Source organism: Cryptotermes secundus, unplaced genomic scaffold, assembly GCF_002891405.2.
Source record: "Cryptotermes secundus unplaced genomic scaffold, Csec_1.0 scaffold289, whole genome shotgun sequence".
Taxonomy (NCBI): Eukaryota; Metazoa; Arthropoda; class Insecta; order Blattodea; family Kalotermitidae; genus Cryptotermes; species Cryptotermes secundus.
The window spans coordinates 1502531-1528971 of NW_019722431.1; the positions used below are offsets into that span (position 1 = coordinate 1502531).

Here is a 26441-nt window from a genome sequence, read left to right on the forward strand (position 1 = left end):
GAATTGAAAGGAAAATAGAGGATATACTTGGAGAGGATCAGTTTGGATTTAGAAGAGGAAAAGGAACCAGGGATGCAATTGGGATGATGAGAATTATAGCAGAACGAACTTTGGAGATAGATGAAGAACTCATAGACTGGCAGAAGGCATTTGACCGTGTAAACTGGACCAAATTAATGCAGATCCTAAAGGAAACAGGTATCGATTGGTGGGAAAGAAGATTGATTAGTAAATTGTACATGGATCAGAAAGTTAGAGTGCGACTGGACAGAGGGGAGACAAGAAGTGTGAAGAAAGCAGTCTTCTGGGATTTGGCACCGTGTATATGTGGTGTTAACCGACGTTTCCGAGGAATGTATCGCCTCCATCTTCAGGATAGAAGAAAAAATATAAGAAATGGAGGCAATACGTTCCTCCGAAACGTCGGTTAACACCACATATACACGGTGCCAAATCCCGGAAGACTGCTTTCTTCATAGTCACCGCCGTGGAAGCCTCAAATCTTACAAGAAGTGTGAAAATTGGAAGAGAAGTTCGACAAGGATGCTGTTCATCACCAATTTTGTTCAACTTGTACAGCGAATGCCTTACCAAGGAAGCTCTGGATGGGCTTAGAGACTTCAAATTAGGAGGGAAATTTATTCAAGCTGTGAAATATGCAGATGACCTTGTGTTAATGGCTAAGGGCTACAGGGTATGACTGATAGACTAATCAAAATTGGAAGGTGCTATGGCATGGAAATGAACGTGGAAAAAACAAAAGTAATGAAAATTTCGAGACAACCAACCCAAGTCACAATAGAGACAGACCAAAAACAACTGGAGAATGTGAAATGTTTTAAATATTTGGGTAGCTTGTTAACAGATGATGGAAGGTGTACATGTGAAATTAAATCTAGGATTGCCATGGCAAAAGCTGCATTTAACAAGAAGAAGAATCTTTTTACCAGCAAATTGGACTTAAATTTGTGAAAGAAACTAGTGAAATGCTACATTTGGAGCATGGCTTTGTATGAGGCTGAAACTTGGACACTTAGGGCAGTAGATCAGAAACACCTGGAAAGCTTCGAAATGTGGTGTTGGAGAAGGATGGAGAAGATCAGTTGAACCGATTATGTGAGAAATGAAGAAGTGTTTAAGGTCTTAAGTGTTTAAGAAGTGTTATTTAGAGTCAGTGAGCAGAGGAATATCCTAGACGAAATAAGAAAACGGAAGGCTAATTGGATTGGTCATATCTTACGCAGTAACTGCCTTCTAAAGGAAGTTATTGAAGGAAAGATAGAGGGGTGGAGAGAAGTGACCAGAAGATGAGGAAGAAGACGTAAGAAGATGATGGATGACCCTGGGGACAGAAGAGGATATTCTCATTTGAGGGAGAAAGTTCTAGATCACATTAAGTGGAGGAACTGTTTTGGAAGAGACTGTGGACCTATCGTCTTGACAGATTACTGATGAATGAATGAATTAAAGAAATAAGATGGAAGGGTATGGACTTGAAATGTCTTGAGTGGCTGAGTAACTATTAGCTTCTTAAGAAGAACTGATCTTTGTGGAGTGAGTGACTTCTTTTAAAATAATTGTAAAGTACTACTGTATGCATAATACTCCAAGGCTGCTTTGTGGTGGTTATGGTTTTTCATTCTGGCAGTGCTTTAGTCTATGCTATTCAAAGTTCACAGTGAATACAATCAAGCTAAATTATGGCCAAACATATGCTGTCTAGGTCCTTTGAATTTTTCATTAAGGCGACTTGTGGAAGATGTTTGCCTACTATGCCAAACAGCATTGGAACAATGAAGATTCAGACTACATGAATGACAGCAGGTTTAGTCAGATATGGACAGAACTGTACTACCAATGGGACAAAAAATTTAAAGATGTTTGGTACATGCTTCATATTCCATAGCTGTAATTTTTTTGAATTTCTAAGTTAAAATTACTTCTTAATTTCTGAATGAACATTTTTTTGATAACATATAGTATTTAGACAAAGAAATTGCATATTGAGAAACTATGTGATTTGTTGTCTTCTGATTTTCCCCCAATCGTTAATGCTGTTCAAGGCCACAAACATATCTGAAGTATAAATTAGACGCTATTCTGTTAGTAACTTGTACATCCTTTCTCTTGCAACTGGAATAAAATTTTCTGCCGCTGTTCGCACTGGTACGAGAACACGGACTTCATGTAGATACCTTCTTGATCGACTCAATGGCTGTAGTCGGTGAGCAAGTTATGAACTTCTCCGCCTGAGGCACGATAATCGCACAATCGTCTCCCCACTCTTATCACTAGCGACGTAATCTTTTTCGCCGTTTGAATCAGAAGTAATCGAATGTGTGAGGTGTCGATTTGAAGTTCGGTTGTTGGTTGTGTGAACGCTTTGAGTGTAGTGTAATATATTGTGAATAGGAATTGCTATGGCATCTGTTGCGAGAGTGTCTACAAGGCTTGGTGGAGTTTTGTATTGGGGGCCTGCGTCGGTCACTGTTTCTCGTGGTAATACACCCAGAACATACTACACTTACAGCCCAGAACCAGCTCAACCCCTTAAAAGAGATCCGAAGTGGGTTTCCGCGAAAGAAGCTGTGCAATGTATCAAATCAGGTACGTGGACTATACAGATGAACCTACAATATATTGAACACCAACTACTGAACTTTCAGTTGCACGATTAGAACGCAAGTGAGCTGCAAGCATGTCATATAGTATCGACCGAAACCAGTTTTGCTCATAACATTCTAACATTGTGCTTCATCATTGATTGTCATATTGACTTGTTAATGAAGTTACTTCGCAGTACCAAGACCGTTGATCATTTCCTGAATTCGCCCTTTCAGATGTTACATAACTACTTTCAGGACGTGCAGTAAGAATCCAATACAGTAACGTGTCTGACAGTGAAAGGAAGAGACCTACGTCAAGCAGGAAACCCTTCCCAAGGACAGATTTTGGACATAATGTCATGATTAGGCGCCGGCGCAGTATGTCGGAAGCAGACAGAATAATTCATTTACAGTACCAATATTATTGCAAATGTTTAATTTTTTGTAGACCGTAATTCGTACGTCCCCCAGATATTAATGAAGTTGCTGTTATATATAATAAATAATAAATTGAAGTGTGAGCAGAATTTTTACTTTCTTATTGGGTGTTTTAGTTTGTCTCTCATTTCTCATTGCCCTTTCTAACAATGTTTTGATTCTTGTTGACACGTGACCCCATGGTTACAATGTCTTAGGTTCTGTGGTTAGATTCGATTAAATGAATATAGCAGTATTATTAGTACAGAAAAAGTCCGAGGTTGGAGCTGCCGCTGCAAAGGGAAAGGAAAATTAATAACATTAAAATGAACCTTACATGATGGCAGTTTTGACGCCCTTATTTCTTGTATATCAAATATATTTAAGCCAATTGATGCCGAACACAAGGTTTTCGTAAAATGAAAAAGGTTCGAACTAGAACATATCAAGTAAAGTCTAGTTTCAGTATATTACGGAGGCATATAGTCAAAACTTTTGTGTGTTTACCATGTTCGTATCCTTCATCAGATCTACACGGCGCCACATCCTAGAAGACTGCATTCTTCACCCAGCTGGTAGTCATCCTCTGACCCACCCGTACCAGGTTATTTTGACCTCTAAAGCAGAATAGTTACTATACGTAGCAGGAGAGCCGGTGTAATGATTGGATACGGGCAGAGCGGTCGGGGTTCGATTCTCGGCAGAGGCAAGGTTTTTCGTCTCCATAGCGTCTAGATGGGTCTGGAGCCCACTCAGCCTCTTGTCCAGTGGGTACTGGGGGCGCTTTCCAAGGGTAAAGCGGCAGGGGCCTGATGCTGACCACTCACCTCTATCTAGTTCGGACGCAAAGAATCGTGGAGCTATACCTCCACTCCACTGTATGTCTTCATGGCATAGTGCTTAATTAATTAAGCACAGGGACATCCCTACCGTTTACCCGCTCTAACATTAAAAGACTCGTTATGTATTTTCTCGTACGATATATTTATGTATTACATATGATTCGCAGAGTAAATTTTGATTATTCCCTAAATGACAGTATCCGGTTGGTCTTAGTAATGCAGCACGTTTTGTGTGAAATAGGAACCGAATTCAATATACGAACTTCAGGTTTCAAAGGGACAAGAGCCGTATTATTGTATATTTTTTATTTCTTGTTTATTTAACGACGCTGTCAATATCTCGGCCTAGGCAGTGTGTCTTTTATTTCTAAGATATTTCTAAGTGTATAATGAATACCAAAGGATGTGAAAGGAAGTGCCCGTGGCCTAATTGTAGGTATACTCTCCCGGAATTTGCCTGGAGGGATTGAAGGTATATACAAAAAGCCTTAGGATAGCCGGTGCCCTGTCCGAGGTTCGAACTAGGCGCCCCTCGAATTAAAATCACATGTGTTATCTTGTGAGCCAAGTTATAGTTTTCACCTCCGTCTACTGCCGAGATCAAGAATGGCGGAGCTATACCTTCACTCCTCCATACGTCATCATGACGTGGCGCGTAGTTAATTAAGCACAGGGACTTTACCGTTTACATTGAGTCCATAGCCAGGCCGAAGGTACTTTTGTGATACCCTCGTAAGCAGTTACGTGTCTGTAGAAATCAATATCGGTACAGGGACCATCTGTATGCATTATTAGCTGTGGGACAACTGTCATGTCAAGTGTGTGTCTGTCACGGTGCCAGAGCACGTCCTCAGGTTTCAGATACTCCAGATATGGAGGTGTGGCTGCAAATATGTTGTGGACAGCACCCGAGAGACTCTCTTGTGCTAGGGAGTTGGACGCTGGGCTAAAAAGCCTCGTCTGAAATACACTAAGGACGGAAGTTCAACTGCGTAGACCCATAAACAACATAAGACGACATTTTTTTGCAACTTTGTATGAAATAATGTGTTTTTTACCGCATCGGGTACACTTTATCACAAAAATGACAGAAAATTGTAACTCGCTGTTCTTCTGTTGCAGAAAATTGCAACGCGCTGTTCTTTTGCTGCCCTTTTTGTATGAACATGTGAACGTATGCAGTTTGAAATGGTAGCATTACTTAAATGTGAACAAAATTTCTGTTCATTAACGAAACGCCATATTTTTCCATTACGATTGACAAAACGGAAGTCTGGATAGCTCTGTCGGTATAGCGACAGGCTACGGGCTACACGGCCGGAGTTCAATTCCGGGCACGGGCAAGATATATTTTCTGCTCCACAGCGTTCAGACTGGCTCCAGGGTCCACTTAGACTCTGTCCAGTGGGTACCGAGGGTTCTTTCCCTGGGGATAAAGCGGCCGGGTCGTGAAGGTGAACAGTCACCTCTATGTATAGTGCCGAGGTCGAGAGTGGTGGAGCTGTAACTCACCCATACGTTTTCATGGCGTGATGCTTAATTGATAAGCACAGGGACAACTTTACCTTTTCTATGATTGACAGAATTATGAGAACACTGAGGATAAATAACACGTGAAATGAACTAGCTGTCTTGGTTCAGAATTAAATTTCAGAAAACAGTGACATGATGGAAACATTTTCTTTGTATTGAGATGTGGAATCAGTATATCTGAATTAATTTAAAAACTTAGTATTTTTGTTGCCATAACCTTGTTTTATATATATATATATATATATATATAATGGGCAGTCAAATGAAAACGGGTCACCACGCATAACTCACACGGCGCGCAAGTTGGTAACATTGGAATTTGCTTACGGCACGAACATCTGCTGGAGACTCGGGAAAGCACAGTGACAACGTGCCCTTGCACACTAGTGCGTTTGCTTATTGTGCTGGAAGTAAGGTTAGCGCTACGTGTGGTCGTCTAACATCAGAAATGGAGGCGGGTAAAAAAGAACAGCGAAGTGTAGTGCGCTTTTTGACTGCTGAAGGAGTAGGAGGACGAGAAATTCATCGTCGCATGTCTGTTGTTTACGGCGAACACAGCATGTCACGTTCGCGTGTGCTGGCATGGCATAAGAGATTCCGAGAGGGACGTGTGTCACTGTAAGATGTTGCTCGCCCAGGACAGGCTCATCGTGTCATCACTCCTGATGTTATTGCTGTGTTGGATGGTCATATCCGGGCAAACCGAAGGATCACTGTGGAAGAAATTAGTCTTTTGATGGGAATAAGTCACGGTTCCGTACACGCCATTGTGAAAAAACACCTGCTGTACCGCAAAATCTACGCACAATGGGTTCCACATCAACTCACGGAGGAACAGAAGACTCAGAGAATGGCTGCATCACTGGGTCACTTGCAACGATACCATGAGGAAGTGTTTGCTTTTGTGTCCCGTATTGCCACTGGGGACGAAACTTAGTGCCACCATTTTGAACCCGAGAGCAAACGGCAGGGCCAACAGTGGAAACACGTGAATTCTCCCCCACCGAAGAGATCCAAAGCCGTTCACACAAGTTCGGGTAAAGTGATGATGACGTTCTTCGACTGCAAGGGCCCTCTGCTTGTCGAATTTCTTGAGCATGGGGCCACAATCAGTGCACAGCGCTATGAAGACACTTTGCAGAAATTGAGACGTGCCATGAAGTCAAAACGCCCTGGAATGCTATCAAACAGCATTATCCTTCTTCATGATAATGTGCACCCCCCAAACTGCCAACTCTGTGAGGAATACGCTACAGAGATTTGGTTGGGAAGTGCTTCAACATCCCCCCTACAGCCCAGATCTCTCCCCATGTGATTTTCACATTTTTGGAGACCTGAAGAGAGAGACATTCGTTGGCATCGGTTTGCATCGGACGAATACGTGTGTGGCTGGGTAAAGTGGTTCCATAGACAACCCAGAAGCTTTTTCAAGGACGGGATTGACCGTCTTATCTCCCAATGGGATAAATATATTAAGAGTTTTGGAGATTACTTTTGAGGTAAGAAATGTTCTTTAATATGTTTTGGCTTCTGCCCCTTTTTCATTTGACTGCCCCTCATATACACGTATAACAATATCGTAACAAGTTGGTTCAAGGTGACAAGGGCGTGTACCGCGAAATTGGGCCTGTTGGTTGCCCGGTCTCAGAATCTGTGTTATTCGAGAGGAATTTCGCGTCTCTCGCCCACTACTCGTAGCGAAGGCTGGTCCGCTATAAATAGATCGCCCACACGAGCAACACGCGTGAAATCTTGCAGGAAGACGGTAGTCGATACAATCGTCATTATAATTATTTTATATTATATTAATTGGCCTTGTGGTTGTTGTGTGAGCACGTAAAGATAATAGAAGTAAAGTAATATTGATATTTCTAACCCTTTAAAGACCGAATTCCTTACGAATAATATATATGGATTCAGTTCGTACCTCACAGGAAACACACATTACATCTCTGATACAAAGCCTAACCGGTTAATGCTGTTTAGGGAAACAGTCGCTGTTTATTGTGAGAACCGTATGAAGCACGCAAGTACACTCTGCGGACAGAATGCAGAGTTTTAGTATGTTTAAAAATGTGGTACGTATAATGACCACTGGGCTTTAAAGTGTTCAAACTTGAATTGTTTCTTGCTATCATATTCTTAGTGACCATAGCCCAGTCTGTGTAACGATGGACTACGGGCTGGACGGCCGGGGTTCGATTACTGGCAGGGGCAAGAAATATTTATCTTCTCCACACATTCTGGGGACCACAGATTCTCGTGTTAATGGGTGTGTGGGAGTATTTCTTCCGGGGTAAAGCGGCCAGGGCGTGAAGCTGACAACTCATCATTTAGTGACGACATTACGAATGCGTGGGGCTATACCTCCAGTCTCCATACGTCATCTTAGCTTGGTGTTTAATCAAGCACATGGACAGCTTTACCTTTACCGGGGCTATTTTCACATAGATGTTACATAAACGGGACTGTAATGTTTAATGATGCATTATACTGTCCGTATTTTTAGACCTGGCCACCCTCAACAGAATGCGCAATGGGTTTGGTCGAGTCCACTGAGATGGGGCTGTAGGATGTGTATGGGTTATAATAGGGTGTTAGGTAGTTATAGCAGTGGTTCTCAACCTTTGTCAGACCGCGGCCCGGCGCTTGAGAAACACGGATTTAGGCGTTCTGGGTCTGAGCTTTTCGACACATTCACGAGTATTATTCTCCTCAGAATATTTCCTCTATAAAGTATTTATTCATGAAAACTGCTTAGAAAGCAAATGACAAATTCCAGGAGAACTTCTCGTTGCCCGGTATAATCGTGGGGCCGCGGTTCGGCAGCTGTGAAGCACTGAGTCACACAGTACGTCACCTTCTCTCCTCAAAATGCCGCTACAACCACTGGCCCGCCATATTTCTCATTTTCCTGCAAACTTGAGAAGCCAGGTCAAGTAACACAGCATGTACTTTGTTCCCTGTAGGAACGCAGGCCGCTGTGATGATGGAGGGACGAAATTGGAATACGTGTTAATTGCTTCGTCGTACGAAATATAAAACTGCGTTATTGCCATATGGTCGAGATGTCATTTTTGTGTTCTCTTGTCATCCCCTTATCAGTAATCGGTTGACTTTACTTATCAGCAGAGTGCTTTTGCCTGCCCTACACGACAACCATATGAGAGATATGCGAGTTGTCACAGCTGTGAGTACCAACATTGCACCGAGCAGGCTACCGGGACGTGCCCGGTTAGAATATCGGTCGCGACTCCCGCTATCCGGACTGAGGTTTTCGTGGTTTTACTCAATACCTTCAGGAGAGTACCGCGATGAGGTCGTGACAGCGCTCTTCCAAACCGTGTCTGATTCGTCTTTCATGAGTCATCCTACCACGTGACCCTGTACACCATAAATAGTGACATGGTCAGAACCACAGAATATCAGGATGTGGGTAGGTAAAAAAAACTCCGTGATTTTAGTCCGCAAGCGAACTATACCGACCGAGCGACCGGCGCTTGTCGGCGAAGTTAGTGCCAACTTTTGCGGATAGAGGGTGTCGCGTGGCCAGCGCAACGAATCCCCACGGCCGTTAATTTCGGTTCTCTAGACCGGTGTAGGTAGGTATTTTTTTATTGCTAGTGGGGTGGGACTAAGTCCCTTGTACTGCGGCCACTTCTGGCCTGTTGTACCAACCCCAGGTGATAGGCGAGGGTGATTGTGGAGCAGTTGGTGGAATGAAGATTGGCAGGGGAAACCGAAGTACTCGGAGAAAACCTGCCCCAGCGCCACTTTGTCCACCATAAATCCCACTTGACCAGACCCGGGATCGAACCCGGGCCGCTGCGGTGGGAAGCCAGCGACTAACGGCTGGTGTAGGTAAGTATATGTGTACCAAAATGAAGGGGGCGTTGCCTCAGTCTTCAGTGTAGGACAAAACCATGTGTTGTCTTATTTACATCGTATACTAAGAGCTCATTATGTTTCATAACAAACAAAGTGGACCTTTTAGGCGGACACGACCATTTTTTTTTTGCCATCTTCGCAACGAAAAGATGCCAAAAAAAAAAGTAATATACCAGTTGGGTTCTTTGAATGCATGTCCAACCGCATGTAGCATCTCTGGATTCGGTGAACGGATATTAATGAAATTTATTGTTGGAATGATTTCCTCAACTGGAGTAACACATTCCAGCATTGACGGACATTTTAGACGAATACTACATGCTTTTCTGGCTCACATATCACAAGTAACTCGTAAAATACTTGTCATAACGAAAAACGTTTCGGACAGATATTGTAGAGGAAGGCGAAACACACTATGCTCACTGTAGTAAACCGTCGTTATAACGGACCCAGATATAACGGATTTCGGAGATGATAAACAAAGTCTGGCTGTGTGCAGTGGTGAATTTTTAAGAAATTTTGAGGCACTAAGAAGGTTTCGTAGTGAGAAAACTATTTACGATAGAAAAGAACCCCAATATAAAACCTTTATGTAATCACATTGGGAGTTCCAATGTTTATCGCGTGGTGTACTTCCGTGAATACCCCTTCACTCTTTTATAGTGGACATCGGCGATAAGGGACACGCTACTCCCCATTAATCCGATGTAACGAGGGTTAACTGATCCCCCCCCCCCCAGTTATTACCCAATGTGTACATTGCCTAACTTGTTTGTGCATGGATGCTGCCACTACAATGTTCGTGAAGGCAGTCGAGGGAAAATCTTTATTTATCACGACACTTGAATGCGGCCACAGGACATGTTTGCACCAGAAACCATGTTCCGGAAGACAGATAACGCAGTTCATTTCCTTGTGTAGGGTGTTAATGTCTGTGCATATATAATTGGCATAGAACAAAGTGAACACTGGCATATACAGGGGATGGACAAAAATATGGAAACACCCAACAAAAAACACATTACCATGACTAATATGGTGTAGGACAACCTCTGGCTTGCAGAACTGTTTGTAGTCTCCTTGGAATGGATAAATAGAGGTCCTGTATGATTTGCGAGGGATCTTGTACCATTCTTCCTGAAAAAACATGGTTAGTTCTGTTATTGATGATGGAGGTGGATAGCGCGCACGCAGATTGCTCTCCAAAGCAGACCACAAAGGCTCAATAATATTGATATCTGGCAATTGTGGGGGCCATGGTAGACGTGACACTTCATCTTCGTTCTCAGAAAACCAGTCCTGGATGATGTGAGCTATATGAACACAGGCATTGTTGGCTTGGTAAATGGCAGCACCATTAGGGAACAAAGTTTGCACCATGGGATGGACCTGGTAGCCCAAAATGGTCACATAGTCGTTGGCAGTTACGTGACCGTGCAGGGTAATGATGGGTCCGACAGAATACCACGATATGGCTGCCCATACCATGATCGAACCCCCGCCATGTTTCACTCTTGGCAGCAAACAATCTGGATCGTAAGCTTGGGATGGCGTTCTCCAGGCGTAAACTCGGCCAGAAGTCGGAAACAGTGTGAAGGTGGACTCATCCGACCAAATGACCGTCTTCAGTTGTCCACAGTCCAGGCTTTATGACTTCGGCACCACACTGTCCTCTTAGTGGCATTTTGATCACTGATGAGTGCTTTGGAATTGCAGCTCGTCCAGAAATACCCTACTTGTGGAGTTCCCATCGTACTGTTTTGGTGCTGACAGGGTTTGTGAGCGTGACATTCAGTTCAGCAGTCACTTTTGCAGCTGTAGTCTTCTTATTTTTCGTCACAATCCTACGCAATGTTCGTCTGTCTCGATCGCTCAACACACATTTCCGTCCACGCTGATGTTTATCGGATGCGGTTTTTTCAGTCCTCCTGTATGTGGTCATAATCTTGGATACTGTGCCTCGCGAAACACCAAAAACCTCGGCTACCTTGGTTACGGAAGCACCCACCATATGGGCCCCAACAATTTGCCCGCGTTCGAATTCTGTTAGCTCTGACGTGATGCACAAAAAATTGCACAGAACACCGTCTCGACAACAAATGAAGCTTGCAACGTATTGCGGACGTTGTACAGGTAGTGGTGTTGGGCAGATACGACAGCGTGACCTACAAACGTCGCTAAAATAAAGATTTCAATTCGGGCATGCATTTCACGAGGTGTTTCCATATTTTCATCCATCCCCTGTACATAAAGGAACTTACAGACATTCTTATATTCCGGCATGAATTAATAAGAGACTGGACTTTTGAACAGCTTGTAGCTTCAATCAGGATATGCTTCATTAAGGACATGAAGCATAACTGAATGAAGCATAACAGCTGCATTCCCTGCACATCATTTAGGGGGGGATACAGTATGACCCGTTACAAGCAAAATTTCAGGACATCGTCCACCAACAGATGGGCACTTTATGTGTATCAAGTGTGCTGTCATTTATTTGTGGTTTACTTTTAAAGAGACGGTAACAAATCGAAGTTTGATTCAGGAGGAAATTAAGAGGAGATTGAGTTCGGGTAATGCTTGCAACCATTCAGTTCATAACATTTTTGTCTTCTCGTCTGCTGGAAAAAATCGTAAAAATTAAAATGTACAAAACCATAATTTTACTTGTAGTTTTGTACTGGTGTGAAACTTGGTCTCTGACAATACGGGAGGAACATAGACTGAGGGTGTTTGAGAACAGGGTGGTGACGAGAATATTTGGACCGAAGAGGGTTGAAGTGATAGGAGATTGGAGTGCACTGCGTAATGAGGTGCTACGAGTACATCAGTTGTACTCTTCGCCAAGTATAATTAGAATTATCAAGTCAAGGGGGATGAGATGGGCAGGGCATATAGTACGCATTTATCTTTAATACGAGGGAGATTCAGTACATAGCTCACAAATGGGCGTAAAGCAGATGTACTGGACGTAGTAGGTTTCCATGTGGATCACTAGGTAGCAGCACAGTCCAGCTTCATGATAGTCTAGGTAGCAGACGCGCATGTGCATGTTCAGAGGCTGGTATCAGTAGTAAAAATGGCGACCATGGTTTAGGAGTGTATTATCCAAGAGCAGAGTTCTCTTGCGCGGTTTTTTTTTTTGGGAGGGGGCAAAAGGACCCAATGCAAAGGATATTCATAAAGAAATGTTTCCTGTTTACGGTGGGAAGTGTTTGTCGCGTAAAGCGGTTCACAACTGGGTCGAGAAATTGCCACCTTGGCAACGTTTCACTGATGACGAAGAGGCTGAAAAGGAGGTGAGGAAGTGGCTGAGACAACAGTCAAAAGATTTGTATGCCGCTCATTTCGACGCACTAGTAAAGCGGCGTGACAAGTGTGTCAATGTTGGTGGAGCCGAGAAATAAACGTTTTTTTTTCCAGGTGTGAACATCATGTGTTTTTACGTTTTTGATATCCATTTGTGCTCTGTATACTATCTCGTAGATATGTCGGTGTTGAAGAATCATCGTGATGTCTCAACAGTTCGAGAGATGGAACGTAACACTTTGGGGATCACGTGACAGCGTGGTCTAGCAATGTGCTGAAGCGGGTAGCCCTTAGGAATGTGCTTGGATAATTTGCTGGAGGCCTTGATTGATTTGAACTGCAGAGGGCAACGTCCACTATGATACAGGCAGTGAATGTTAACTGTAGCGTTTGCGCAGTTCAGAGTAACTAACGTACGGAGTCCATTCTTCCCCTGAAAACTCCGACACCCGACGAACAGTGGGGTTGCGTATTATGTGAGGGTCCGTTCCTGAAGACCTTTCATAATTCAAGAGAAGTTTTGAAACACTTGCGTGATTCTTGCCTATTTTTGGGGGGGATTCGCATAATTTCAAATTTTGCGCATACAGTGAGACTTTATTATTATTTGTAATGACCCTATTCCAAATTTGCGTGAAGTGCGACTGCACTCCTTAGAGAGGGCATGGGATGTTCATTTACGTTTATCGTTACGTGCTCAAGACACCTGCTTCCTCCATCCTTTCCTTATTTCTGTCAAATTGAGTTGCCGGGATTTTTTCGGGGGGGGGGGGGNCGGGGGGGGGAGAAGCCAGAAAATTTACGTAGAAACAGAAGTTTAAACCGTTATGGCCGGCTAAGAAATCGTGTTTGGGCTACAGGAAGACGTAAAATGGATTTATGCGTAAATAGCTAATTAGGATAGGTAATTTGGACTTGTAATAGCAGTGGATGGCCGGTCACGCTAGCCGAGCGGTCTAAGGCATGTACTGTCTTCGCTCGCTTGGAAACCGGGATCGTGGGTTCGAATCCCACTCAGGGCATGGATGTTTAGTTTGTGTGTGTGCGTTTTTCTGTGTTTGTGTACAGGTAGAGGCCTTGTGACGAGCTGATCACTCGCCCAGGGAGTCCTACCGTATGTGTAAGATCTAGAAAAACCGAAGTGAACGGAGAAGTTCATGGAGGTAGGCCTAGGCCCACTGGGGCTGTAGTGCCAAGGGGGGGTGGGGAAGAGAAAAAATAGCGGATGACTCTAGGGTTCAGGGAAATGAGATTCTTTCTCAGGGGTCGATGTATGGGGAAGAAGGACGTAACAGTCGCGACAGGAAGCTGCGGTATCTCATCCTTTAATTCAGTAAAATTTACCGAAATTTATATTACATTTCATGTTTCACTCCTGCTGTTGTCACTGTGGGTACGACTTAATGTTGTTACAGTTTTTAAATTAGAAATGGATATATTTTAGATAAAGAGCCAGAATAGCCCAGTCGGTGTAGCGACCAGGCTAGTAGCTGGACGCCCATGGTTCGATCCCTGGTAGGGGCATTATTTTCTCTTCTCCATAGCGCCAAGACCGGCTCTGTGGTCTACCCAGTCTCCTATCCAAATGGAACCGGAGGAGCTTTCCCCAGAGGTATAGCGGCAGGGGCGTGAAGCTGACCACTCACCTCCATCTAGTGCCGAGGTCAAGAATAGTCGAGCTATTCACCTCTGTCTTTGCTGTAAATTATACTTGTCAACAGTTGATCTGTATGACTATTTAGATCGCTGAAGGATAGAAAAGACGAAGAATGTGTTTGGAAACAGCTTGTCCTCTGTGGAGTAGAATTGTGAAAGAGAGCGAAAGTAAATGAAGTTCCGAACATATTGGAGCGACAGAGATGCGAAGTTCACTTTCCTGCGAGAGGCCCTTGACATAATTAACCAAGGTTACGTATGTTGGCTCGCAGAACATTTGTACGAGTAACCTGTGAGATAGGCCACCGGTACATCAGTGCATAAAAATGAGTTGTAACAAGGATACCTGTCCATTTTAAAGCAGAAGGGCTATAGTTGTATATACCACCCTACTCGAACATTCAGAATCAAGAGTTTTTACCACAGAGCGTAAAGAGTGATCCAAATCAGTTCCTAAAATATCCTCTCGTAATAACGGCAAATCTTCAAGTTTGTAGAACGGTATCAGTGTTGTGGATCGTCTTTTGAGTATGGAAGATGTAATTTCGGACACTCTTTTTTTGTATTATCAGTAATTAATAAAGAAATTTCTAACGTATTTTAGCGTACATTTCACTAACGATTTAACTGACTTTTGGTCATTATATATTTGTGGATTTTTTATGATTACCAAAATAACCGGAGGGCACGCGGTAGCGTAGTTAGTTGAGGCACTATAAGCCGGAAGGTCGCGGGATCGAATCCCGATGAGGTACATTTTTTCAGTTTACCTAATCCTTCCGCGTAGGTGGGTGGACAATATAAAAATGGATCTTAGAGAGATAGGATGGGATGGTATGGATTTGATTGATCTGGCTGAGGGTAGGGACCAGTGGAGGGCTCTTGTGAATACGGTAATGAACCTTCGGGTTCCATAAAATGCTGGGAAATTCTTGAGTAGCTGCAGATTTGGCTTCTCCTCAAGAAGGATTCAGCTCCATAAGTAAGTAAATACCTAATCCTTCCATCCGCACTATGGCCCTGGGGTCGACTCAGCCTCTAACAGAAATGAGTACCAGGAATATATTCTTGGGGGGTAAAGGGCGGCCGGCGCGTGAGGCTGACAAGTTTACCGCCATCTATGAGCCGATTGTCTAGAAAATGTGGGAACCTCAACATCTCACAACCCTCTGGGCCTCCACGGCCTGATGGATACCTTTACTTACTTTCCTTTTACCAAAATAAACTGCGGTTATTTCCCAAAATATGTGTAACCCATTGGTCTTTGTAATGGAGACACTTCAGCTTCCTGTGAGGTACGAACTGAATGTATAAATGAATGAGGTTGAAGGGGTGGAATACTAATCATTCTGATTGCCCAGGGCTCCCTCACAGTTGTAAATCCGGCCATGTTCAGTTGCAGGGTAGTAGCTTGATAAAGTATAATTCAGATACTGGACAGAAGATGGCGCTTTACGTAATACTTCACATTTCAGTGTCCTCACGCCAAGGTCTGCACAAGGGGAAATGAAGACCGGAAGTTGTTTAGGAATGACTATGATGAGAATTTCAGATACTCGCTGGCAGATGACACATTTTGGTAGCGCAGTGGACGATTTTAAGTGTATAAAATGAAAGTGGAAAGTGTGGTGTTTCCATCTAACAATCTTATGCGAACGATTATAAACGCATATAAAGGGATGTGTGTGTTACGGTAAAACGAATGAATTTGTAATTATGAATAATAGCCTGTAATTATGTAGAACTACCAAAAATAGTAAAAAATGTGGCGGTAATCACTTTTACCGGTAATTAAGAATTAATTACAATTATTTTAAAAAGTTTAGTTTCATGTACGAATGCTTTTGGAAGAACGAACGAAGCAGGTATGGAGCGGTGTTACCAACCTATGCGTTTCGAAGTCTAGTGCCGATTGGCAGCCTAAAGAGAAATATAATTTTTATTATATTTACCAGTAGAAGTTGTTAATTATGAATAGTAACCGGTGATTATTCGTAATTACGGATAAATATGATTATTATCACGAGATTTATCACATTTACCATTGGTTTAGGTAATTCTATTTAATTACCGGTTGTTATTCATAATTTGCCGGTTTATTCACATTGACCATAACATGTACACAACTCTTAAGTCCCGCTCCTGTGGTCTGGTGGTCAGTTACTGGCTACAGGTCCAGAGGTCCCGGGTTCGGTTCCCTACGCTACTAGATTTTCTGAGAAATAGTGGGTCTGGAACGGAGTCCACTCAGCCTCGCGAGGATAATTGAGTAGCTTTCGATGAATTAGCGGCTCCGGTCTAGAAAACAGAGATTAATGGCCGTGGGGATCCGTTTAACTTCGTTGACAAGCGGCGGTCGCTCGGTCGGTATAGTTCGCTTGCAGACTACAGGCCACTTAGTTTTTGTTTGTTTTTTGTACACAGCTCTTTCCGTTTGGTGTTTCCGTCGAGCAATTTGTGTCAAAGAGTGTGCAGAGTACTAGAAAGAAGTTCTGGGAAGACCTCGCTGCATCTCCTTCCCTCAGAAGCGTCAACCTGTATGATGAGGCTGTCAAGAGTTATAAATTACTAATGATACAGAAACGCTGATAGATTTCTGTGTTAAATTTCCGTTAGTACAAATCCAGTCTACGTTAAATGTGGCAGATATAACTTCAAAGTAATGTTTGCCCTCATGTTTGTAATATTTTAACACTTAAAGAAATCTGAAATAAAAATTTGTAGATATGATCCATCTTACGTAAATTTTCACATGACCATCTCAAATGGTTCACTATTTACCGCCAACAGTGCCAACCAAATATTAAGTCAAGGGTTACTATCATCTTGTGTCATGTGACGCAGTATATAGATACTATGAAACGTTGGTACATACCTACCAGGCTACACAACGTCACTTCCCAGAAGAAGTTTTATCTCATATTCACCGCCGTGAGAACCTCAAGTCTCACAAGTTAAATACGATTTAGCTCTCACTGATGTAACTTGGTGTGTGGTACGTCCATGCTACAGAGCAGTTGACGCAAACGCCCTGTGTTACGTAGATTCAAGTTCTCTGGCATAGACGCCAGGTGTGTCCTGACTATTGTGCGTCACTCCTCTCAGGCCATCCACAAAAATGGATGGCCCTGGCTGCTTAATAAATGGGCATCAGACCAAGGGCCCATCTTATGATGGGCACACACCAGTGGTTTGAGATATGAACTGACATAATCGGTATCTTTTTTGTTGCTAGAATTGTATTTCTGAACAGTGAACAGTTTCTGAACAGTGAAACCGGAAGCGAAACATTTCTTGATATATTGACATGTAGACCTACTACCCAGGATGGCTCAGTCGGTATAGTGATGGGTTACCGGCTGGACGGCCGGGTTTCGATTCCCAGCAGGGCCAAGAGATTTTTCTTCACTTCACAGTGTCTAGACCGGCACTGGGCCCTATCCAGCTTCTTATCCAGAGGGTACCGGAGGCTCTTTCCTTTGGGTACAACGGCAGGGGCGTGAAGCTAGTCACTCACCTCCATCAAATACCGAGGTCAAGAATGATGAAGCCAAATCTCCACTCTCCCGTACGCCTTCATGGCGTGGTGCATGATTTATTAAGCACAGGGACAACTTTACAGTTTACTATAAAATTTTAAGCACGTATACGGATGATGTATTTGTTGTTTTATACTTTACTGGAACCTGTTTTTTTGTTTTTTTGTTTTGCAGTGTTATAGCAGAAGGACTTGTGCTAGTAAAAATACATGGGAGCTGGCCCAGGATATGACTGAAATAATCTTTCTGGTCATTCAGGGCACGCGGTAGCGTAGTTGGTTGAGGCATTATGCTACAAGCCGGAAGGTCGCCGGTTCAAGTCCCGATGAAGTCATTGGATTTTTTCAATTGACCCAATCCTTCCAGCCGCATTATGGCCCTGGGGTCAACTCAGCCTCTAACAGAAATGAGTACCAGGAATACTCTTGGAATATTCTTGGGGTTAAAGGGAGGCCGGTGCGTAAGGCTGACAACCTTGCCGCCATCTATGAGCCGATTGTCTAGAAAATGTGGGCCCCCAGGGCCTGTTACGGGGATACCTTTACTTTACTTTACTTTACTTTAACATTCGGTTGTGCTTTAGATGTGAGGATGGCCGGAAGTAGTTGTGCAGTGATTACACGTGCATTGCCGGAAGGAGAGAAGTGCACTGTGGCTGACACACTAAGCCGGGTCCAGACTTGTTGCGTATCCCCGTTGGAAAATGATACGCAACGGGCTGTTCGCTTGCTTGGCCGTCTTTTCCCGTCGCATCAAAGGGACGACTCGGGTTGCAGTGGTGCCAGTCTGGGGCGGCTGCATCGCGCTTTGCTTATCAGCTCCAGACAGTTGGAGTGTAGTCATCACCAGTGTGCGTTCTTCTGTTTGTGATTCTCTGTTTATATACTCTGAATGGAGTGGAGTAAGGAGAGCATTATATATTTAATTGATGAATATAAAAAGAGGGATGTTATTTGGAATACCCGAAACACAGAACATTACAATAAAATAAAAAAGCAGGACGCCTGGGAGGAGATAGGAAAGGAACTGAACAGATCAGTTGAGGAATGTAAAAGAAAAATGGAGTACTTGCTGGCTTCACTAAGGAGAGAGAGAATGAAGATGAAGAAACAGACGGGAACGGGAAAAGGTGAGTACTTCATAAATGAAATGTTAATTAAATAGTGAATAACGCTTTCATTATTCATTCTTATAATTTCAAATTTTTATTTTCATGGTTTTTAGGAGCAGATGAAGTCTACAAAAGTTCCTGGTTCGCATTTGAAAGCCTGCGATTCATCTGGGATAAGAATAAATCAAGACCAACACTGTCGACGGTAACTGCTTGTCTATCAAAATAAAATAATGCAACTAACTAAATTAAGAAGTGCATGGTTTTTCTCGGCATTGTACGCTGTACTTTCATTCACTATGCATATTCATCTTGGCACATCACTCTTCCTTACTCAAGAAAATAGTCAGCTAATTCCGCCCTTATGTCTTGCATGTTTGACTTTGTTTTACTTCCTACCTTCTTCATCGGCAGAAGGGAGTTCAAATCACCAGTGGTGCTTCTCCAGGCACCATCCGTGATAACGCCATTTTCTTCCGAATCGAATGCCCCTGTTGGAGTATAGACTGCTGCAGATTCAGGTTGTCTTCGTAAGAAATTATGCAACAGAGTGATAGTCATCACAACGAGTTGAGTTTTTCTTTGTTCCAAAAGTAGAGGTTTCCGAAGCACACGAAAGTTTGAGGAAACAATGCCAAACACATTTTCTACAAGTCGACGGGCTCTGCTCAGTCTGTAGTTAAAAATCCGTTCCTTGGAGCCCTTGGGATGATAACCAGGATAAACTTTCACCAAGTTTTCAGACATTGGAAAGGCTTCATCTCCAATCAAAAAGAAAGGTAAAGCTCTCCGTCCCTTGAGCGGAGCAGGTTGAGGTAGATTCAAACTGTTTCTTGTCATCCTTTTGCAGAACTCGGTATTTGCAAACACTCCACCGTCAGAAATCCTCCCTTGGCACCCTGTGTCCACAAATATGAAGTTGTAGTTGGCATCACATATAGCGAGGAGTACTAAGCTGAAGAAACCTTTGAAGTTGAAATACTCGCTACCGCTGTTTATAGGACACTGCAGAGCGATGTGCTTTCCGTCAATAGCTCCCAGTGTGGGAAATTCCACGTCCTTTCAAACTCATTAGCCACTCCCAGCCATTCATGTTTTGTTTTTGGTATCTGTAAATACAAAGAACAAAAATCTGTTATAGGTTCCGAGAGAATGTGAGACAGAGACAGTTGAAGGCGGCGACGACCACGACGAAGAACCCCGGCACACATCCACGAGAAAAAAACGGAAGGTCTGTGATGACGACCAGCGACTTGACAAAGCTTTCAAAATATTAACAGCATCAACCAACGAAAAGAAGGACTGCCAACACTTTGGAAATTTGGTCGCCTGCAAATTGAGGGCATATGATGAATCTATTCGCTGTGCTATCCAAAACGATATCATGCGTATTTTCCTTAGGGCAAGCAGTGGTTTTTATAAAAATTACAACACTGCGACTTACGGAACAGGCCCAAATTCTTTCCTCTACTACAAAGGGCCACCAAATGCCCACTACCCTTCTTCTTCTTCCCCTCAGTTTTTTCCCAGCAACAAACAGCAACCTTTCCTGAATACACCTTCAACAGTTTCCTTCCCTCAATCTCCTTCACCAGGTACGGCCTCAGAAGACGACTTACTTATTCAGGACATTGTATAAATGTGTTCATGTAACGATTTTACACAAGTGCCTTTAATGCAGAAATGCCTGCATCAAAATTAAATTAATGAAACAAATCAATATTTCACATTTAGTTTTGCTGTAATCTGCAAGCTCTATTTTATTTCAGAAATATCAAATAAAGTAATCAAGAAACAAGAAACCATATTGTTTGCTTCATTTGGTGGTTAATGACAAGTACTCACTAACCTTAATGAAGTCCTTCAGTGCTTCCACAAGAGCGCCACAAACTTCAGGAACAATGGTGCTGATTGTTTGCTTCGATATTTTGAAGAGGTATTGAAGACTGACGTATGAGTCTCCAGTTGCCAAAAATCGCAGTGTTACAGCCAACCTTTCCTGAACAGGAATTGCTTTTCTGAACACGGTATCTTTTTTAAAAATTTTCGGCCCGATCAAATTTATCAACAACTCAAAATCTGACGGATGCATCCTTGTGGAATTTTTGTACATCCCACTGACTGACTGAAAATTTAAGTCCGCCAAAAGATTGGACCCATTGTATGCTTTCCTACTGGCATAGATCGGTGATATACACACACGTCATGATTTTGTTCTTCTTCCCTTTATAGCATAGTGAAGATAGATGTACGCGGCCGCTGCTACCGTCAGATTGGGTGTAGTCATTGCTGACTGAAATCTGGCTCGAGACTGAGATTCATTTCTTCGTTGCCAAGGAGAAAGTTTGTCTCGTTGCGTCAGTTGATACGGGAGATACGCAACAAATCTGGACGCAAAATTTTGTCGCGTTGCATAGGACGATACGCAACGGAGATACGATACAGGGATACGCAACAAGTCTGGACCCGGCTCTATAATGCGGGCACACGTAGCGTAGTTGGTTGAGGCACTATGCTGCAAGCCGGAAGATCGCGGATTCGAGTCCCGGGGAGGTCAGTGGATTTTTTAATTGACGTAATCCTCCCAGCCGCACTATGGCCCTGGGGTCGATTCAGCCTCTAACAGAAATGAGTACCAGAAATCATCCTGGAGGTAAAAAGCGGCCGGCGCGTAAGGCTGACAACCTCACCGCCATCTTTGAGCTGATTGTTTAGAAAAATGTGGGAACCTAAACTTCTCACAGCCCTATTGACCTCCATGGCCTGTTACAGGGATGGCTTTACCTTTCTCACACACCCTATAATCCTCATCTCAGTGGACTCGGCCAGTGCCGCTGCGCCTGATGTTGAGAACTGGCAGAGCTAGAAACAGGGACAGTGCTTGATAAGGTAGCGGCATATCTCGGTTCAAGTATTGTCTCTTTTTAATTAATTAATTTATTTAGGCTTATATTTCATAATCCACGAAGATTGAAGTGACAGCTTTTCTGGTCATCCGTGACAAGTTTAACTTTCGTTTGTTTTTACCTGTCCTTCACAATGTATACGTAATTTTCGGTGATAAAAATCGAACGTGTCAGATTATGGCAGCATAATTATTTTCAATCGCGTTATCGAATATTAAAAATTTTTAACTTTACGCTGAGAGAACGCCTAAGAAGCTTGTCCCCTACTGGATTTAACTTCTTTTGTTATCTGTACAAGCGAATCTAATTGTTGCCACACTGGGAAGCATTTTATATGTCTGTTTGGTGGTAACTATAATATAGGGTGTTCCATTCAAACCTCCCACATTTTATCAGATCTTAGAACAGAAAGTATGAATGGTAGGGAAATGAAGCTACAGGAAATACAAGAACAACCCAAAACATTTTATTTGACACTAATACACCCCTACATGTGCATCATTGATAGCACGAACAGTGTCCAGTCTCTATTCAATTTCTTGCCACGTTCTTTCCAACATGTCCATTGGTACAGTAGCAATCGTTTCACAGATGCGGGCTCATAAATCTGGGAGGTCATTCACTGGAGGCACGAACACACGGTCCTTCACGTAACCCCAGAGGAAGAAATCGAGCGGAGTGAGGTCCGGTGAACGTGGTGGTCACCGAATTGGTCCGCCACGTCCAATCCAGCGATCTTGAAAGGTGGCATTTAGGGACCTCCAAACATCCAGTCCCCATTGTGGGGGCGGGGCGCTCCATCTTTTTGGAAGATTATGTTAGGCGCTGCAGATCGGCTACCCGGGGATACAAGAACTGTTCTAACATGTCAAGGTATACGCGGCCGGATATTGTAGTTTCACCGAAGGAAAACGGAAATACATTTTTTTTTAGTTTTTCTTTCATCTAGTGTTAATTATAATCCATAATTTTTCATAATTTGTTCGCAGTGATTAATTAAACTGTGGGAGGTTTGAACGGAACACACTGTATATTTTTTTTTCAAGCACTGCGTTGTGTTCTCATATCACTTGGTGACGTGTTGATACGTTTTGTAATAAGTAGTTGTAATTGTAAATGAGAGTTGCTTAATTCCTTTAGCTTGCCTTTTCATTTTTTTTGTAAGCATTGTAGAAAGACGGACAATGATGACGAAGCAGCAGTGTACATATAAACGATAAAGTTGTAGTGTAGTGGTTGGCATCCCTGCTACACATTCGTGAGATCAGGGTGCAGTTGTCGGTTTTACCGCAGACTATTGTTGCAGAAGAAATGTCGCGCTTCTCCCTTATCTGTATGTGCAAAACCTGGGCTTTTGCTGTAAGTCCGTAATGAAGATTATGGGTAATCATTTGGTTTGTTCTATGGTTTGTTTATTTGCCGACATAGACTTAACATTCCTCACTAGCCGCTGCTGACCCACTGTTGCGTCATTACAGGCGACACTGTCTTCATCCAAGGGGCAGCAGCAACTCCGCTGGAACTTGTGAAAGAAATGACAAACTACGGCAAAACTGCAGGCCTCAAGGATGTGACGGTGTGCCACATGCACACCGAGGGCGTGGCAGGATACACGGAACCCGAATTCGAAGGTGAGCCGAAGTTGACTTCTTTGCTGTTGAGTCCAGTGAAGTGAATTCTCATAATCAGAACGAGAAGTTCTGGTATGAGGTCTAAGTTTCTCACAACAGTGAAGGTTCATATTGTGATATCTTGGGTTATGATACATTGTAGTCTGTGTGCATACACCGCTTCCATCTTCAGAACCGATGACGGAAACAGCATGTTTCTGAGAGACATTTAATATTCTACCCTGAAGATGAAAGCATTCCTCTGAAATGTTGGTAGCGATCTACCAGACTGGAGGGCGTCATAGTCTTCGTAGTCACTTTAAGAACCTTAGATCTCGTATAGACAAGAAGTTCTGATCAGTAGTCATAAAGCATGTATTTTATTGCATATTGCCCGTATTTTTAGACCTGGCCGCCCTCAACAAACTGCGCAGTGGATTTGACTGAGGTAAGTATTGTAAAGACCATAAAGAAAAACACACCGACTTTAACTGACGCAAGTACAGAGGTTGGTCTAGAAGTAAACACAGAGAAAACTAAGTATATGTTGCTGTCTCGTCACCAAAATGCAGGACAAAATCATGTCATAAAGATAGGAAACAGATGTTTTGAAAATGTGGCACTGCTCAAATATTTGAGCATGACAGTAACGACTCAAAATTTGATTCAGGAGGAAATTAAGAGGGGATTGAAGTCGGGTAATGCTTGTTACCATTCAGTCCAGAACCTTTTGTCTTCTAGTCTGCTGTCCAAAAACATAAAAATTAGAACATACAAAACTATAATTTTGCTTGTGGTTCTGTATGGATGTGAAACTTGGTCTCTGACATTAAGGGAGGAACATAGACTGAGGGTGTTTGAGAACAGAGTTTTGAGGAGAATATTTGGACCGAAGAGAGATGAAGTGACAGGAGGTTGGAGAAAACTGAATAAGGAGGAGCTTCATAACTTGTACTCCTCTGCAAATTTGATGAGAATGATCAAGTCAAGTAGGATGAGGTGGGCAAGATATGTAGCAGGAATGGGAGAGAAGAGGAATGCATATAGGATATTGGTGGGAAATCCAGAAGGAAAGAGACCACTGGGAAGACCAAGGCGCAGGTGGGTGGACAATATTGAAATGGATCTTAGAGAGATAGGATGGGATGGTATGGATTGGATTTCTGTGGCTCAGGATAGGGACCAGTGGAGGGTTCTTGTGAACACGGCACTGAACCATTGGGTTCCATAAAATGCTGGGAAATTATTGAGTGGCTGCACAATTGGCGGCATCTCAAGAAGGGCACAACTCCATGAGTGAGTGAAAAATATATCGTAGCGTCTCGCTGCACCTTAATAGTTGGTTAACAGATGTCTCTGATGTACCATCTACATGCAACACTTTTGAAAAATTGTATTTGAAAGTTGCTATATATACATAATGCGTATTTTAAACTTGTTTTAAGAGCCACGTTGTCCACTACATGTTTCGACCGTCATTGATCATCAGCGGGTGTTTGAAAACTGTTCTGTGGAGGCTGCTGCGCTTGCGGTTTTCTTCTAGTGTAGGCCGTGTAGCCCGTAACACATTCCGAGGTTTTCGTGTTGCTGCGTCTTCCCCTGCCGCGTTTTGTGTTTAGACCACGAGTAATACATATAGGATTTTGGTGGGAAAGCCGGAAGGAAAGAGATCAACAGGAAGACTGAGATTTAGGTGGTAGGATGATATTAAAAGGGATCTTAGAGAAATTCTTGAGTAGCTGAGCGACTGGCAGCTTCTGAAGAAGGACTCAGCTTCGTGGAGTTACCTGCTGAACTCTTGATATTCCCTCGTGCAACCATAAACTGAACACAGGAGTAATAGCGCTCCTGTTGCTGTTTAGTGTAGACTGTAGAGTCTTGAAGCGCCGTGTCGTGATCCAAAAAGAACTGAAGCTTGCGTTATTGTCGCTATTTATGCTGTAACATGGCGGTCGGGCAAAGTCTGTATTTAGTTTTGACGTTGTTAATGATAAGTTAAGCCACTACAGCAAGGCGTAGGAAATTGTATATGGAGATACAGCACAAACATGGCTTCAAATTTTGTGCGAAAAATTTCTTTTATATGTTAGAAATTAGAGAAGTAACAACAGTTACTATATACTTCGAGGTAACGTGAGGAAAATATCAGGAAGACGGAATTGATACTAGGGGAAATTACGGATAGATATTATCACCGTCTGTAGGCTCATAATTATTACTTTTGCTAACCGCCTTGTGAAAGTGCAGAAGTTAAGTCTTGTTAAGTTATTTCCGCAGCTTATTGTGTGTGTGGGTTTATTTTTTGTTGGTAAAGTAACGAGTCATAAGTTTGGCAGAGGTTTACATGGAAGACCGTGGTGGCCAGGCGTTCGAAAACTCTTCGCTTGACGTGTGTTTACGTATGTGAGTTTGATGACGTCAGTTGATGTAGACATTCTTGGCTACCAGAGGTTACAGCATTGTTTATGCCGTACATGTCGTTGATGCAGGGACGAATCTTGAAAACAGAGCATTTTATTATGCGAGCTTTGCACGGAGTACAACTGTAATTATGTCTGTCTGGCCTCACAGTCGTATTGTTAACCACTTACCAGATTTAACTGAGACGTGGTAATGTGGGATTTACACGAAGCGTTGTGACACGAATTGAATTTTGGTTCATAATCCAGAATAACCCGCTCTGAAGAGTTTAAACTGAACTGTATAATTTTTTCTGTCGAGCCATCCATTTGTGCAATAAATTGGTTAGAACAAACTTGGCTTTAAAGTCTGTAACTTATTGGAACATTTTTCTGTATGGTGAATATTTAAAGAAAGACAAAGATGACTGATATATGGCTGTAAGCAACGTTATAGGCTGTCTGTAGTTCGATTACCTTTGCAACAGCAGAACTGGTGAGGTAAGAAAAATGGAAGAGACCGGTTTGTGGGGGGGGGGGAGATAAGAAGAAGAAAAAAGAAAAGAAGAAAGTGCACAGCGTTAATCTGTACCTTTCCACTACCTACCTACCTACCCACTACCCA

At 42.9% G+C, this 26441-nt stretch overlaps 2 protein-coding genes across 2 annotated transcripts in view; both read left to right on the forward strand.

Annotated features, from left to right (window-relative positions):
- The first annotated feature begins 2296 nt into the window (after positions 1-2296).
- The window catches only part of LOC111861396 (4-hydroxybutyrate coenzyme A transferase), a 45158-nt gene continuing 21013 nt past the window's right edge, over positions 2297-26441 (forward strand). The window contains exons 1-2 of the mRNA XM_023845927.2: positions 2297-2607; positions 23286-23438. Of these exons, the coding sequence (XP_023701695.1) occupies positions 2421-2607; positions 23286-23438 (340 nt within the window). The 5' untranslated portion in view covers positions 2297-2420. The remainder of the gene's footprint in view (positions 2608-23285; positions 23439-26441) is intronic.
- Positions 18442-20694, forward strand: LOC111861399. Its single transcript, XM_023845929.2, has 3 exons — positions 18442-18919; positions 19015-19106; positions 20043-20694. Exons 1-3 carry the CDS (start codon positions 18682-18684, stop codon positions 20538-20540), a joined length of 828 nt encoding a protein of 275 aa, XP_023701697.1. The 5' UTR covers positions 18442-18681; the 3' UTR covers positions 20541-20694.